At 34.4% G+C, this 18,086-nt stretch overlaps 1 protein-coding gene and 1 long non-coding RNA gene across 2 annotated transcripts in view; both read left to right on the top strand.

Annotated features, from left to right (window-relative positions):
- LOC118273271 (uncharacterized) overlaps positions 1-18,086 on the top strand; it is a 145,331-nt gene that overhangs the window by 117,989 nt on the left and 9,256 nt on the right. The window contains exon 7 of the mRNA XM_050696328.1: positions 17,080-17,184. Within this exon, the coding sequence (XP_050552285.1) occupies positions 17,080-17,184 (105 nt within the window). The remainder of the gene's footprint in view (positions 1-17,079; positions 17,185-18,086) is intronic.
- LOC126911150 (uncharacterized) lies at positions 4,077-5,250 on the top strand. The gene is made up of 2 exons (XR_007705700.1): positions 4,077-4,290; positions 4,577-5,250. It is a non-coding gene; the product is annotated as an uncharacterized LOC126911150 (long non-coding RNA).

Here is an 18,086-nt window from a genome sequence, read left to right as displayed (position 1 = left end):
TACTCTTTCTAAGATCCTATGAAGAAGAATTATCAAGAAACTCCATAGTTACTCTTACATGGTTCACAATACCAGTATATTACTGGTATAATAAAAACAATGAAACTAATTATTTATTTATTTAAATGCGTAATAAAATTACCAATTGAAAGACCCTTATCGCGTGAGATGAACGCATTATTAGCTCAGAAGTTATTCAAGATCAAGAACATAATTTACTCAATGAGTAACTTCATCCATTATTTATGAAAGTTCATCGACTAATAAGTCCTTGGTCTTTACATTTTTTGATCTGAAAAGACCTTTTTCATCCAATGACTTCTCCCGCCTTGGGCGAGGCGAGAGGGAGTGTCAGACTCTTACTGACTAAAAACCACCCCGTTCCTTCTCCTGCTTTTCGAGCCGGAGCCCCGGTAAACCCGCTAGGTAGTCCGCAGCTCCGGATCTTTGAAAAGACCTTACCGCCGTACTCAGTCATTTAATGATTACTTAATTCGTTTTTGGAATAAAATTTTTCACTAGAGGACTGACCGACAGACAGACAATTTTTTTTTCTTTATATTGTAATATTTGCTTTGACGTTCAAAAGTGCTTTCCCGGTCTATTTGAAATAAATAACTTTGACTTTGAAATCTTTAGGGAATATTTTAAGTAAAAATTTAATGTCTCTAAATACGGCAGTTTGTCGTAACCATGGCATCTAGAATAGTATAAGTACTTATATGGTGACTGTTAATTAGTGAACGATATTTAAACACGTGATTGTACTCATGATTACAAACAACTTTCCTAAAGAAACTTTTTTTTGTATAACCACTCATTACTCCGGCTCGAAAAGCAGGAGTAGGAACGGGGTGATTTTTAGTCAGTAAGAGTCTGACACTCCCTCTTGGTTCGCTCAAGGCGGGAGAAGTCACTGAATGATTTTATCCCCTCAAAAAAAAAGACTGAATGGCAATTATTTTATATGCAACTAGCTACTTCCGCGCGGTTTCACCCGCTCTTCTCGGCTCCTATTGGTCATAGCGTGATGTTTTATAGCCTATAGCCTTCCTCGATAAATGAAATATTCAACACAAAAAGAATTATTCAAATCGGACCAGTAGTTCCGGAGATTAGCGCGTTCAAACAAACAAACAAACTCTTCAGCTTTATAATATTAGTATAGATGAATTCTTGATGTAATATGGGTATACTTAGGTTAGACATTCTCACACTCAGATATGTCTTCTACTGGACAGGATGCTGCGCTCGATCTTCATCTAATTTAGTTAGGAGGCGTTTTCTTAGACACGATCTCTCATCACGTCTACTCCAAGCCTGCATCAATTCATCTACATTCATGCTTGGTATCATTACTCAAAGGGATACACTAGATACGAGACATCACATCAAGCTACCCCTAATTGACAAAACATCTTCAACAGAAATTCAACCTTATCTATTTGGAACAAGGTTGAAAATTGCTTAACGATCGGGTGTAGTTCCATGTGCAGTTGTCTACATAGTTCAAAGATTCTATAGATATCATAACACATCAAGCTATTCTTAACTAACAAAATATGTTCAATAGATTCTCAACCTTACTCCTTAACGTACAAGGTTGAAAATTGCTTAACGATGAGGTGTAGTTCCATATGCGGTTACATAGTTCTAAATTCTCTCAGTAAGCTTCAAGACAGTCGGATATCGGATCCCAAGGATTTGTGACACGTTGTGTGATGTTTGACGAGTTTCTAGGTTTATTTTAGAGTGCTATTCGCTTGAAACATTCGTGTCTATATTTGGAATATTCTGGAACATTTCCTTGTAATACGAATGAAGCTTCTACGTATGAATTTGTTAGGGAAACCTTACCTAGTAGGTAGGTTTATTGTACCTGTAGATACATTATTCTAATGGAGAATCTTGTTTGGAAATCGTTTTGTTGTGTGTTATCTTTTTAATGATATTATAATAATAATTGGGAAATAATTTGGGACAGATAGTGTATAATAGATAGTAGGGTAATTTAGGTCATTATCATCTTAATCGGGTTTTTATTAATACATACTGCCGCACTCAGAGACATTTAATGGTTACTTAAACTATTCCTTAGTAACAATTTTGTTCCGAAAACTATTGCTAAGGACTGGGTTAAGTAACCATTAAATGACTCTGAGTACAGCGAATAGTTATCTATATATTAATACGTGATGCAAAAACTTTGGACCGCTTTTTACGAAAATTGCGCGGACGTAGGAGCATAAAATTTGGTACACTTATAGTTTATGTGTAGGAGAAGTGCCTAACGCTAATATTTTTCAAAAATCATGCTTATAAAGTACATTAAGGACGCGTTCTCAAATCTGACGTAAATAAGCTATTTTTCAGTACATATTACGACCAAAAGAAACTTAACTGAACATAACTAACAATTACAATAGATAGATCACTTCTTTATCTCCAAAATGTTGATTTGTAATGTGAAAAAAGTTATATTTTATTATTGCAAACACGATTTTTCTTTACCTCTTCACACAAAATTGACAAAAAAGGGTTGAGTTTAGGAACATTTTACTGCTACTACACGCATAATTCTGAATCTCAAAAAAATATCCCGGGGAAGCAGACATAATCAAAAATTATACCATGGGAAAAAATTACGAAAATATTTCAAATTGTCTCGGAAATAAATAAAAGTTCCCGTTTAATTTTTTCTCCTATTTTGCTGTCAGACATCAACTTTAAAGCGTAGCAATAAGGGTTATTTTATTTGTTTACTATTTAGATTTATTGGATAGAAAATGTCAAATGAATTTTCAGTCTGCGCTCGAGCGCTGTCGTGGGTGGACGCTGCGTCGCCTGTTACAAAAAATGGCCTTGAAAAAGATCGCTGTACGAGTACAAAATATTTGATATTATACTTCACAAACCAATCTTGATATTTTTACCGACTTCACAAAAAGGAGGAGGTACTATGTTCGGCTGTTTGTATGTTTTTTTTTACACATTCTGTACGAGCAACACTTTATGAATATAGAATGTTTCGTTATATTATTTTGAACATGAGGTTAAATCAAAATCCAAGATGGCGCCGACAAGATTTGCCAACTTTCCATCATGGGTGTCATTTTCATGGTTTTTGGGGTCGCTTATAGCGAATATGGAGTCAAAATCAAAATCCAAGATGGCGCCGACAAGATTTGCCAACTTTCCACCATGGGTGTCATTTTCATGGTTTTTGGGGTCGCTTATAGCGAATATGGAGTCAAAATCAAAATCCAAGATGGCGCCGACAAGATTTGCCAACTTTCCAACATGGGTGTCATTTTCATGGTTTTTGGGGTCGCTTATAGCGAATATGGAGTCAAAATCAAAATCCAAGATGGCGCCGACAAGATTTGCCAACTTTCCAACATGGGTGTCATTTTCATGGTTTTTGGGGTCGCTTATAGCGAATATGGAGTCAAAATCAAAATCCAAGATGGCGCCGACAAGATTTGCCAACTTTCCAACATGGGTGTCATTTTCATGGTTTTTGGGGTCGCTTATAGCGAATATGGAGTCAAAATCAAAATCCAAGATGGCGCCGACTAGATTTGCCAACTTTCCATCATGGGTGTTATTTTCGTGGTTTTTGGGGTCGCTTATAGCGAATATGGAGTCAAAATCAAAATCCAAGATGGCGCCGACAAGATTTGCCAACTTTCCATCATGGGTGTCATTTTCATGGTTTTTGGGGTCGCTTATAGCGAATATGAAGTCAAAATCAAAATCCAAGATGGCGCCGACAAGATTTGCCAACTTTCCATCATGGGTGTCATTTTCATGGTTTTTGGGGTCGCTTATAGCGAATATGAAGTCAAAATCAAAATCCAAGATGGCGCCGACAAGATTTGCCAACTTTCCATCATGGGTGTCATTTTCATGGTTTTTGGGGTCGCTTATAACGAATATAAAGTGAAAATCTAAGTTCAAGATGGCGCCGACATAAATATATAAATGACCATGCCAGATCCTGCCCCACTTAATTTCATCAATGTACAAAAAATGTAAATTAATCAAAATTATGCAATGAAAATAAGACCCTTGGTTACTTAATTATTATTCTGATAAACTTGCGGATAAAAATTAGGAAATAAAAAGAATTTTAAAAACCCAAGGCCTATTTCCTGTATTTATCGCGACCCTCTGCGTTTCTTAGTACGCTTGCACAAGGAACAAAACGAGTAATTCAATAAAAAAAAAGATTTATTAATGTAATGTGTACGAATTTTAATATGAATTTGGTTTTAATACATACTGCTAGTTAATTTTTTTTTTATAATATATATTATAATGAATGCATATATAATTATGATTTCGTGTTTGAAAACAAGGTCTTAATTATTATTCTGATAAACTTGCGGATAAAAATTAGGAAATAAAAAGAATTTTAAAAACCCAAGGCCTATTTCCTGTATTTATCGCGACCCTCTGCGTTTCTTAGTACGCTTGCACAAGGAACAAAACGAGTAATTCAATAAAAAAAAAGATTTATTAATGTAATGTGTACGAATTTTAATATGAATTTGGTTTTAATACATACTGCTAGTTAATTTTTTTTTTTATAATATATATTATAATGAATGCATATATAATTATGATTTCGTGTTTGAACGTTAGTGATTAGATGTAACGAAACCTCATTGGCGTGCGTGTGTCATTATGTCCAAAAAGTCATTATTTGACATTCGCTCTGTCTGTTCTGTTTACATTGTTGTTTCGTTATGATTATGAATTAAAGTAGGATTACTAAAGGTGATATTGGTGATGAGTGATGACATTTCTTCCTTTCATAGCTAAACACCCTATGATAGCATTGTAATTTAATTATTTCTACCATTATAACTGCAATTAACCTAACCTAAATGTAATATTTTGTACTTAGATTCATATAGAAACCGCAAGATCTAAAGGCTTTTAATCATGTTTTTAGTTATCACTAATAGAGCAGCAATAGAATGCTACATTTGGCATGTCTGTACACTATATTTTTTTGGTGGGACAAAGCTCTATAGAGATTCTGGCATTGTCATTTTTCGACATGAGTGTCATTGTTGTGGTTTTTGGGGTCGCTAATATCGAATACGGAGTGCATCATTCGATTTTATAAAAATTGTCTTCTTCCGGAATTAATTGACCCAAGACAGGCAAGAAATATGAATTTACGGGCTCATTCCTCGCATATTCAAACAAATATCGTGAAAATAAAGAATTGATGTTTAATTTATTTTATGTATTTTCTTTGTTTGTTCCACCCAGGTCTTGTCACGTTCGTTACCATAATTGTTTTTTTTTTATCTTGGCGACCCCGAAAACCATTGATATAAAACCATAATAAAATATACAATGTGATAGGGGTGAGACTTCTAACCCGTTAAGGCTGAGTTCTACATCTAATTTTATCGACAAAAGTCGGGGGTCCCCTCCCCCTTAAAATTATGGCAATTTTAATATTTTTTTTACTTTTTTTGATACCAAAGGTTGTATGCGTCGTAGAAACAAAACGACAAACGGTAGCTAATAACCTTGGCTAACTAATTCATTACTTTTTTCAAATGTTTGATAATGTTTTGGTGAGAAAAAAATCATTTGTGAATTATTTTTACCGAAAAAATCACAATTTTTCAATATTTTCAATTAGGGGTTCAACCCCCATATTATTTTTTTTGTCGATAAAATTAGATGTAGTACTCAGCCTTAACGGGTTAGAAGTCCCACCCCTATCACATTGTAGATTAAAAAAACTTAAAAACATGTTTTTGTGATGAACCGAACAAAATAATTTTAATATTAATACTAACAGTAGGCGGAAAATTTAGTATTGTTATGAGAATAATTAGTATAAAAGATATGGCGAAAAAGTGCTCATCACGCTAAATATCTTTTCTTGAAAGTATATTCAAATCTCTTCAGGTTCGGCTGGGCTGGAGTCCATGTCAGGGATTCTACATCCTCGATTTTCGTATGGCGCTAAAATGTGCTCATCACGCTGAACAACTTTTCTTAAGATAGTATATTCATATAAAATGCTCATCACGCTAAATATCTTTTGTTGAAAGTATATTCAAATCTCTTCAGGTTCGGCTGGGCTGGAGTCCATGTCAGGGATTCTACATCCTCGATTTTCGTATGGCGCTAAAATGTGCTCATCACGCTGAACAACTTTTCTTAAGATAGTATATTCATATCTCTTCAGGTTAATCTGGGCTGTTAAGTGTCCACGTCAGGGATTCCTGACCCTTGATTAATTTCTACGAGGTATTAATTTGCCACCGGTCCTTGTTAAGTCTACAAAGTTTGAACGAAATCGGTCCGTTTAAAATGGGTAAAAATCGAGTTGGAAGAGGTCGGTTATATAGAAACATACAAACAAACACACATACATACATCCTTTACATATGAAACTAAATAAAAGCATGTAAAAAGTTAGTTTTGCGTTGGCACCATTTGATTTTTGATTTCGAACGCTTACTTTCCGAAAACTATGAAAATGACACCAATCGAATAATCCGAGCCCAAATTCGGCACTGAACGGAATTGAACAACAGATAACACAAAACATTTGAGTCTACGCACGCATTAAATAAAATAAAAATATTAAAAAAGAAAGTAAGAAAATATTCAAACTTTCAAAGTATCAAGTTCATTTTGTCATAATTTCCGCAGTTATCCGTGCGTATGTGTGTATTGTCGAGAGTCGTGTCAATGTAGTGATGCGATTCGATACCTATCAATTATGAGAACGCGTCCTTAAATCAATAAATAAAACATTACACACACATGCATAGTATCTGATCGTATTTGACAATACGTCAAAATCGATAGACATTGCGATGATATTCTCACGTCTCATATGAATAGAGTTTTATAAAAGAGTTTGTTTGAGTTTGAGTTAAATAAAATTTATCCTTGAACGTATGTTAAGTGGTATTGTAAATTAAATCGTATATGGTTGAATTTCGACCACTAGGCGACCACTAGTACATTTAAAAACATTAATGTTTTGTATTGATAAATTCAAAACAATTGAATTTTATTTTAGAATGACAAATCATTCAAATATTCTCAAGGATAACTCACCGTATAAACACAATTCGAAATTCGAAATTCAAATTCAAAATAATAAAATCGCTCTGTTCCACGAAACAACGCAGACACAACACAAGCCGCAGTACCATAGACATTTTATCCACGATCATAGATAAGGCGACGTGTTCCCCCTTAAATGCCTTGTCACGGAAACGGGGGGAGGCTGTCTAGCGTGGACATGTTCCGTCGTCAAGATTTTCTTGTCCCCAACCCATTGGTCGAGGAATTCTGCCTTACGTAACGTAATAATCATTAATTAGTTGGTCTGGCAAGTCCATTAATTTTCTTATTAGTTTTTGTTTTCTTTTTGTTAGTGGTACGGGATCTGATGTAGGAAGGTGTATAGGAGTCGAATAGAGTTTCTTGTTGGTAGATTTATGAAGAACTGGTATTAATATCAAAATGTGGAATTTCAGTTAGTATTTTCTTACAGTTATAGAACGTACATTAGTACGAGTGTGCTTTATGTTAAAAGTAATCGAAACTAAAGCGCGTTCGGCGCTTTGATTGGTTGGTTTATTCGAACCGGGGTAAGGGTATCGATGTATTATTAAAATTGGTTATTGTTTTCAACGCAAGCAAGGATTTATTATGCTCGTCGATTATTACAATATGGATATTTACAATTTTTAAACAATTTCTCACAAAGAGAGTCTTCTAAACTATCGGTCATAAATAAATAATAATATTTTTTGGATTTTTAGTTTATCGTTTTTGATGTCAGTTTTTGTATCTTCATTGAAGCTTAATTTTTTGAATAATCATCAACCATTTATAAGTATAAGAATAAAAACCAAGAACACGCCTATAACTATTCAAAAAGACTTTAGAAGAAGCGATACGATACACCTTTCCATTCTGTAGAGAACTCATTTAAAAGAGAGTTGAAAAACTCAGACACTTTTTACACCCAGACTTCAAAACAAACTGTAGCGAGGGTTTAACCCCTTTTGTGCAACGAGGGAGTCACCCCTTTTGATGGTACTTAGGTAGGTAGGGAGACTTGCGTCTCGTGCTATACCTGAGACCGTCTGACTGACTCAACACACTCTATAACTATAGCAGGAGATTACCTACGTTTAATTTTAACTTTTTTACCATATCAATAGAACAGACAATCTGTTATAATGTATTGTATGTCATTACCAGAGTGCCAAAATCGTTCAAAACCAAAACTAAATTTGTTAAAAATAATCTAAGAATTGAATATTTTCCCGCAAAGTTTAAATATCCTAATAAGTCTAAATTCCAGATTCCAACTTCAGACTCATCTGTGGTTTGAATTTAGGAAGTTAGGATTTTGCTAAATTACCCTTTGTTTTCTCTGTTCGGTCAGTCTTTTTTTAAGGGGGATAAAATCATTATATGACTTCTCTTGCCTTGGGTAAAACGAAAACCACCCCGTTCCTACTCCTGCTCTTCGAGCTGGAGCCCCGGTAAACCCGCTAAGCAATCCGCAGCTCTGTACTCAGTCAGTCTAGTTTTACATAATATGTATTGATTTATATTGAGCAATCAAAATTAAATATTCACAGTCACAAGGTATTATATTATAATGTATTAAAAACAAAACAGTGTCTTAAATATTATATTATAAGTTTTAAAGTCATAATGATTTTAATACATTGTTTAGTGTTCGATATCGGGACGACATTGATAAACAGATATGTACTATGACGTCATATCAGTGTCCGGCAGTAACATAATTTTGTATTTAAATGGACATCTTTGTATGTGTTGATAAGTGAATGTTAGTTCATTAAATGTGTACAAATATTATCCTTTTTAGCTGTTAAAAGTAGGAGAATGTTTGTACGGTCGAGTAAAATATAGAGTAATACAGGGATAGGCAGGGATAACAGAATTGCTATGAATCTTACATACCTCTTCCGCTTCATCAACAGTCATTAGTCTTTTCATACATGCTCGTCAGTTAAGGGTACTTTTAATTTGGGTACTAGGTTGTGTAAAAGTATTAAGTTTGTCGAACTTAATACTTTTACACATTACATTACATTACATTAGTAACGCTACAAATCTTATGCACAATAATTATATTTGCTAGAAATTGTACTTTAAATCTCAAAATCATAGTCCTTACAAGATATATACACTTATATCTACATATTAGTTTGTCACAAGGACCAAATTAAACTCAATTAATAACTTACACGACCCGGGCAACGACCTCATAGTTAGCAGTTGCGACCACGAGACATTTCAAACATAATAATTACAAGTACAGTAGCCCGCACGTTAACCTACACCAATCTAACAATTTGTTTCATTGTATTTTCAACTTTATAACCAAAACAGCAAAGTAGAAAATCTGAAAAACGTTGTGTGTAGAAAGACGATAAAATGCTGTCATACTTAGGGTTTAGTACGAGTTTGTTTTACGTTTAATGAGATCGAAATGAGAGCGCGTTTGGCGCTGTGATTGGTTGGTTTATTGAAGCCGGCCAATCACAGCGCCGAACGCATTCTCGTTGAACGTAAAGCAAACTCGTACTAAGGCCTCTGGTTGCTTCCTATGTTCAGCAGTAGACGTCTTGTGGCTAATATGATATAGATGATGATAGGAAAGGACAAAATCATTAAACTCAGTGCACTATTTGACACGACTGTACTGAGTGTACTTAGTAGGTAACGTTCTTATACGAGAGGAGTGACGTCACTATGCAAAAAGAGTTAGGGTTGTCAAAATTAACGTTGCCGGCCTTTAGGAGGTTAGGAATTTAAGAGTTGTTGGGGAATCTGGGATTGGGAAGATTGGGCCTCCGGTAACCTCACTCACTTAACAAAACACAACGCAAGCGTTGTTTCACGTCGGTTTTCTGTAAGGCTGTGGTATCACTCCGGTCGAGCCGGCCCGTTCGTGCCGAAGCATGGCTCTTCCACATTTAAATATCTACCTATGATTACGTCAACTATAAACATGTGTAAAGGACAACCAACAACAGAAGATGACGTCATGCTATTCTTTCTCTATTCAATATTTTTATTTACAATATCCCAAAACGGAAAACGTTAAGGAAAACCAATTAATACGTGGAAATTACGAACGGGGGAACTTTTACACGGCCATTATTAATACTTTTACCTGAAAAAAATACACTTCAATTTTAAACAACATCTCTTCATTCATAAACCGACCTTAAATATACAACGCGAAGGTTAAAAATTCAAATTGATGAAAAAAAAGACAAGAAGAAAAATTGGGCAAGAAAATTTGTATGTTGTGTTCTTTTTTTTTGGTGGAAATCATCAATCCTTATTTACGTTCTTTATAATGATGGATCGACATTGCGATTTATCATGGTATGTATATTTACTAAGTACACTGGCGTGCGAGGTATTCGAGCGAAAGAGGTCTTTTACCCTACCCGTATTTCGTGTGCCATTTTATTTGCTATAAAGTGTACAGAGATAGTACAAACAATCGTTTTGTTGTATCGCTACGCTTTTTATTCTCGAATGAGTAGGTGTAAAAGTGACCTTACTAATGCTACATTTTTATAGCTGGTCAATCGAGCAGACGGCTCACTTGGTAGTAAGCAAACGCCGCCGCCTATGGACACTCGAAACACCAGAGGCGTTACAAGTGCGTTGCCTTTTTGGGGGTTAGGAATTTAATGATTGTTGGGAAATCAGGGATTGGGAAGATTGGGAAGGGGTGGTAATAGTTTCCGATATTCCAGTACTGTTGCAAGCGCCATGATCACGGATTAACTCATCAAAGTAAATAAACATGGTAAATATCCCGTCATAAATTCCAATAATAGTATCTAAATTCTGTTCTATTAATAAAAACATTTCGAATAACCAAAAAGGTCCAATAACACTTTCCACGACCGATTCTAATTCGAGGCAAATCACTCAAAAATCGCAACCATTTGACCAATGACGTGCCCGTATTTCATGTTCCATTTTATTTGCCACTACGTGTACAGTACACAATACAAACAATAGCACACGAATGATATATTCTTTTTCTACATTTTGAAAACTTTCCAGACAGCGTTTTGTAGATTTATAGATACTGTACGAGTCTGTGCAAGTTAAACTTGGATTTATGTTTATGGTGATCGTGATTACCATGGGAAATGGGTTCTGAATATGAAATGGTTTGGTTGAAATATTTGCGTTTTTAGTGTAAGGTTTTTAAGCGATATGGTGTAGACTTCTACGTGAATTAAGGAAGGAAAATAGAGTGGTTAACTCCCTTTGCAAATTGTGATAGGGTATGAGCAACCGCTTTATATGATTCTAAAAATTTTCCTATTCTGTGATAGTCAATCCGGAGCTGCGGACTACCTAGCAGTTTTACCTGGGCTCAGGTAGTCAGGTTAGTCAATCAGGAGTAGGAACGGTGTGGTTTTTAGTCAGTAAGAGAGTCTGACACTCTATTCATTTATAACTGATAGATAAATAATAAACTTACTATGTACTATGTACAACGCGTATACGCGCAATTTGGTAAAAATTGAGCCAAAATTACTTGTCTATTTCATCTCTCAATAAAATCACAGCACTTAACTAATAAACCTACCACAATAAACCTCAACAGTCTACTTATCTAACAAAAATGACTTTTCAAAACATCGTTAAAGTCAAATTGTAACAGTCATCATGAGGGCAAAGTTTGGGCAACCCTAGAGTCCCTTGAGGACCATGCGTCACATTAGTTATGTACCCAGACCCTGAATTATCTCCCCTGTTAGCCCTTTGGGGGCTTCACAGTACAATTGGAGTCAATGGTGTTATAAATTACGAATTTATTATCGGCACAGAGCCTTGTGGTATGAATCTTAAGGAGTTTTACGGAAATTCTGTTTAAATTATGATGGTTGGAGTTAATTGGGTGGTTTTATGGGATTTTTTATTGGTTTCTGGTTAATTGGTTTGATTAGTTTTATTGGATTGGATATGAAATTATATTTTCATAATTTCTTGACAAGTTTTATGAAGTTTAATCATCAAGTAGATATAATCTTCTAAACAACACATTTACATTTAATAAATAACGTAACAGATAAAATAATAAATTAATTTAACTATTTAGAATTAGTAGACGACGAGAAACTAGCTTTACTGACAGACAGACAGACTGACGAAAAATCGAATTTGACGTTTCAAAAGTGCCTAATTTAGGATTAATTAAAATAAATACTTCGATTTTGACTTTAGACATATTGTTTCGACAATAAACCACTCACATCTTTGCGCCAACCCTAAGTAAGTACAGTCATACACACAATCTCATAACCAACCCTACTTTTTGCAGACACCAGTCACAAAAACATCTCAGACGTAAACCCTCGAGTATTACTTACACATCACAGCGAGAATTATTATTAACCACACACGATACATTCTCAACCTTAGCACAAAATAATAGAGTCGAAAATGCAATGAAGAGATTTGCCAATTTAGGGTAGCTTAACCTGCTGGTGTGTTACTCCGAATATTTGTACACACAACTAAACATTGCGCTATTAAAACCAGTTTATCATGGTCTCGCTTTGTATGATCTTTCCGCACATTCATAGGTCAATTTATATTGGTTTTGTATAGTTTGATGTGTATTCTATGGAATATTACATTCCAATGTTACCAAGTAAACTACTGATAGTACATTTAATAATTATGTCATACAAAGGAATAATAATGTGTGTATTACGTACAGGATGTTCAAAATAGTAATTATTGTAGTTTCCAATGCTTCTGGCTATGTAATAGTTGGAACAATAGAGCTTAGGTTATTGTGGTTGATTTGTTGGTTTGTGTCAGCTAATTGATAATTTGAGGTTTAATGTTTAAATTCTGAGAAGTAAAGGTTTTGATTTTGGTTGTTTACAATGCTATTACAATATATCTAAGAGTTGTATTGTGAACCTGATTGAATTTGAAATAGAGTAACCTATTGAGGTTCTTGCTCGTTCTTCTCCATAGAAATCTGTCCTTTGGAACGAGCAAGTAACTTCTCTAGAGGACAGTCTGATAGACAGACAATTTATTAAATATTATAATAATATTTGCTTTGAAGTTCAAAAGTGCCTTTCCGATCTATTGGAAATAAATAATTTTGATTTTGTCTTGAAACTTGACAGAGATTCTGGTTGGAATAACACAATCTAAAAATACAGAGAGAATAAAAAAAATGTCCCTAAAATCTCGTAAAACCAAGCTAAAACTATCAAGACCCAAAAAAGGTTATCGCACCTAAAACCTAGATATTTGGATTTCAGAATTTTTCTTCACTTTTTCTTACACTTGACCAGAGTAGGGTAAACGCACCATTTCTCGTCTCTTACCTTTAAGTATAAGGTCGTTCTTAAGTGTGGGTTCATGTTTAACATGCATAAAATTTGGAACAAAACGTGTCCTAAGTAAATAGTCGCTGTAATTGTTATTTTAACCTCGAGACAGGTATGGCAGACAGGGTAAGAGTCTCACCGTTGGGAGACAGACACAATAAAAAGATTCTTTGTTTAAAAAAGAAAGTTCAACGGAATTCTCGCAATTGAACTCATCTGCGACCCTTGTTATGATTTTTTTAATTCGTTTTTTTTTTTTATAATTTTGACCGGTGATGTTTATTTTAATTTAATAAATTAACGCATAAAATTATTGCTTGCCAAATAATTCTACTTTTGCTATATTGTTAACAAGTTTATTAATTCGACGAATAAATAGACAATTCGTTGAAAACTGTCTATACGTTATCATCTTTTATTTCATTAAGACTTATTACTTATTTAACCACCCGTCTAGTAACTGGAGCCGTTACCCTAAGCACAATGGCGGTTTTAATATAAGAAACGGAATCCTAGAAAATCCGAAATAAAATATGAGGCTATAACTTTAAAAATACATTACAGTGTACTTAGTTTAAATCCCCTCAAAAATGCAAAACTGTACGAATGCACCGGTTCTTTATAAACTCCCGTTTTCATGATAATATTTTATACATTCTTACGGATTTTATACATTCTTTCGGATTTTATAAAATCCTATCTTATACATACACTACTTTTGCGCTCAGACGGGAAAATTTCCATAATATTTTCATAGCGAAATGGACTCTGCTACGAAGATATTAAAAGTGGTTATTTATTTGACGTTTTTCTTCGTCCCTTGGTCTCCTGAGGTGCGTGATTGCTTTCCTTAGACCATTCGCGGTGAATTGAATTTACATAGAATGAGGTGGAATTGTTTTTGACTGGATTTAATGGTATAAAGTACTAAGAACAATAAGTCTTGTGTGTCTAAATCTGAGATGGGCCTGTTTTTAAATGTAGGGATAGCACTTACAATAGGAAAAAATACGATATGAGTTAAGAATGAGATCTAATTATTATACAATACTGTATCGTTACACAAATGGTTGTAAACTCAACTGCCGAGCAAGAGGTCTCAAGTTTGATTTCCAATTCGCGCAACGCCTTGTTGTTGATTTATTCGTTTTTATCTGAAAATGTCTTAGTTATAGCATTTTGTTTGTAAAGTGTTCGTACATTATATGGTAATAGACTCATGCCCTATTAACTGGCATTCTTGCACATAATTATACCAATAGCCGATGATGTTAAAACAGTTTAAAATGTTTCTTAAATAACTTTGTAATTATAACAAATTGCCTGTCTCATTTAATACAGGAGCTGTTTTTATAAAACGTTAAAACATCAACGTAGATAGCTTCTTCATAGTTTACTAGTCAACTACACGTTTTTTCTTAAGAAAAATGTTCTTATAATTTCCTTTCAAGATAATTAAGCTGCAAACCAACCTAGTCCTTTCTGTCTTTATTTATCCCATCAAAAACATCCTGTAAAAAACCCAAGTCTCGCAGCTCAGTCTTTCTACCGTCAAAAGTTGTGAGATCCATGTAATACCAAGTCGGTTAATCTATTTAGTGTCTACTTGAAGGACCTTCTGTCTTAAGTTATTACATAAGTTATTATCATGCCAATATTAAAAATATTTAACGTTTTAAACAAATAGATCGACTTGGACATCGCTTGATTTGATTATTAGTATGTATCACACTACACAGCACGACGGGCCAGCGACCAACAGGAACGAGAGTTTCAATCGCGTGAGGCGCGAGAGACTAAAGAATCTAATATAATATTGTAATATTCATTTTGTTTTCATGCGATGTCCAAGTCGATCTATTTGTTTAAAACGTTAAATATTTTTAATATTGGCATGATAATAACTTATGTAATAACTTAAGACAGAAGGTCCTTCAAGTAGACACTAAATAGATTAACCGACTTGGTATTACATGGATCTCACAACTTTTGACGGTAGAAAGACTGAGCTGCGAGACTTGGGTTTTTTACAGGATGTTTTTGATGGGATCTCACTTCTTTTTGTAGAGTAATGTTGTTCAGTTTCATGGGCTAAACACACCCTTACCCACCCTATACCCCTCCCTTGCCTCATATGGTAGGTACCTATCTACACCTATTAAATTTATAACCACCACCAACCACCAACTGCATAAATAACTTTGTAATCCCATATATTTATATGGGATTACAAAGTTATTGATGCAGTTGGTGTATTTGGAAAACTGGACCGAAATTACAAAATATTTAAGTTTTCCCATGATTAAGACACTAAACTCTATATGTATTCCAAATATGAAGCTTCTAAGTCTGCTAGAAGTGCCTTGGACTTTTGATGATCGGTGAGTCAGTGAGTGACAAAATTTAGAAACTTTAACAAGTTGTCATTCTTAAACTACTGGTTCAAATTGACTGAAATTTTAAATATTCCGTGTTTATACAATGCCGGATTAGTTACTGAAGATTCAGGTTTCTTGCTTTATCCACAACCGAATTATAGGGGGTCGAAAAAGGCCCGAATTGCTTCGAGAAAAGGATGGTACGGCCGTGCCGCTTTTTTTTTGCTCGACTTGGCGGGGGCACTGCCGTGCCCCCAGATTATTGTTACATTTTCAAGTTTATTCCTTTGAAATAGAGTTGAAAATCCAATGAAAATATTGACTGATATAAGGTCTATTTTGAAGCTACTTTTACTGCTTACCGAAAAAAGTGATTGTTTCGAACAATGACCTAAGTTTGATCTTCAAGTATTAGGGTAATGGACGTCGGTTCAGCTCATTAGTAACTTAAAACAAACACAATGAAGTTGTAAGCGATAAAATAAAGGAAATTCATTATTTTTTATGATAAGATTATATTATTATTTTTGTATTTGTCCTTGTTATAAGTGAGCTATATTTATCATGCAATGTTTAATTATACCATTATGTAGGTATTTAAATAATAGTGGTGGTATTTTATTCCTATTTTCTAGATATATTTCTATAGATCAATAGTGACCAAAATCAGTCTTATTTCATTCTAATCAGGTTATTCATTGCTATATTTTCATATGTAACGTACTATAAAGTTTAGCTAATTTTGTCACCAATTTAACCATGAAACCTTTTTTTTGTGGGGGAAAAGTTATCCAATGACTTCTGAGGCGAGAGGGAGTGTCAGACTCTTACGTGCCTCTTTGGCATCTTGTTACTTCTTCCGCAATTCCGTATCGTAAACTATTTACAACATTTATTTTCAAATAACCAAACTCCATAATGATAATAATATTGCTACATAGTATACCTCTATGCTACAAATCCAAAAAACAATGCATGAAAAAGTTAAAACAGACACTGACACTATTGACAGAAGTATCTCTCCTTCAGCACAATGAAGAAGAATATAATTCTAACAAATATAATAATCTTAAAGCTATGCATAACAGTAGTAGCATCAGAAGAATATGCGACAGAAAAACCATTGTTAATGATAAATGACACAACAGAAGAATTAGACAAAAAAATAAATAATGATGCTATTGACTTCTTTATACCTGTGACAGAAGTTTATGACACTGATGAAGCTAGTACTGGTGCTGATCCTCTTTTTCTTGCTCTTGCAGAAGAGGGCAGTCCAGTGGGTGTGACAGACACCGAGGGAGATTCTAAAAGACAGGAAGAGTACAGCACCACCCTGGCGCCTCACGACGTCCCCGACATGATGGTTGGTGAGTATCACGAATCTTGATTGATTTATTTGGTAGATGTGCTAATTTTACTTGGAATTATGTATGTCTATTTAATAGAAGACTTATAATCATATGGGCAGACGTGCTTCATCGTAGGCCGCATCATCACTTACCATCAGACGAGATAGCGGCCAAACGTCGACCCATCAAATATATAAAAAAATAATGCTAAAGATAAGGAAATAAGAAATAGGTCTCTTATAGGGAAGACTTCTCCGTTTCGTCAAATGTCTTATAGTCCAGTACTGGATTGACAAAGATTGTTGATGGATTGTACTAGTAGTAAATCCAGTGTAAATAGCTAACATGGGCACTAAAGGTGCCCAAAGACTACTAAAGGTGCCCCCAAAAGGGCACCAAATATTGAGCTACGCGCGGCATGGTTAGGAAACTCTAGTAAAGACAGTCCAATCATGGCACGGCTGACTTGATGCTTCTTTTAGCAATCTTTAGATATTTTGTACATTTAGTTGCTTTGCAATATGCAACCAATAGACATTAGTAGGCAAAACACATTTATATTTGAATCAGTAACAATGGCTCGTATTTATGCAAATTGAATAATATCTAAGACAAAATGTACGGAATCTTAATAATTGTATCCGATTGAAAGTTTATACAAGTACGATTCGGACTTTACTTGTAGAGTTTTCGATAATTTCATTGTCTTTTCTTATTTGTTTTGTTGTGAAGATTTTGATATATTTTGGGCGTGTTTTCGAGTTTATTATTTTATGTGTGGTCCTGTCCAAATTACTAGGAAATCATGAGTACTTCGCAACAACGTAACCCTCTAATATAATATTTATTAAGGGTTCTTAGAACATTAGCCCCAAACAGTATTTATTTTGAGCGCTGATAACTGGGATTTCATTCTGTAC

This window comes from Spodoptera frugiperda, chromosome 1 (assembly GCF_023101765.2).
Source record: "Spodoptera frugiperda isolate SF20-4 chromosome 1, AGI-APGP_CSIRO_Sfru_2.0, whole genome shotgun sequence".
In the NCBI taxonomy this organism is placed as follows: Eukaryota; Metazoa; Arthropoda; class Insecta; order Lepidoptera; family Noctuidae; genus Spodoptera; species Spodoptera frugiperda.
The sequence above is the reverse complement of the archived record's forward strand: the minus strand, read 5'-3'. Positions and strand labels throughout refer to the sequence as shown.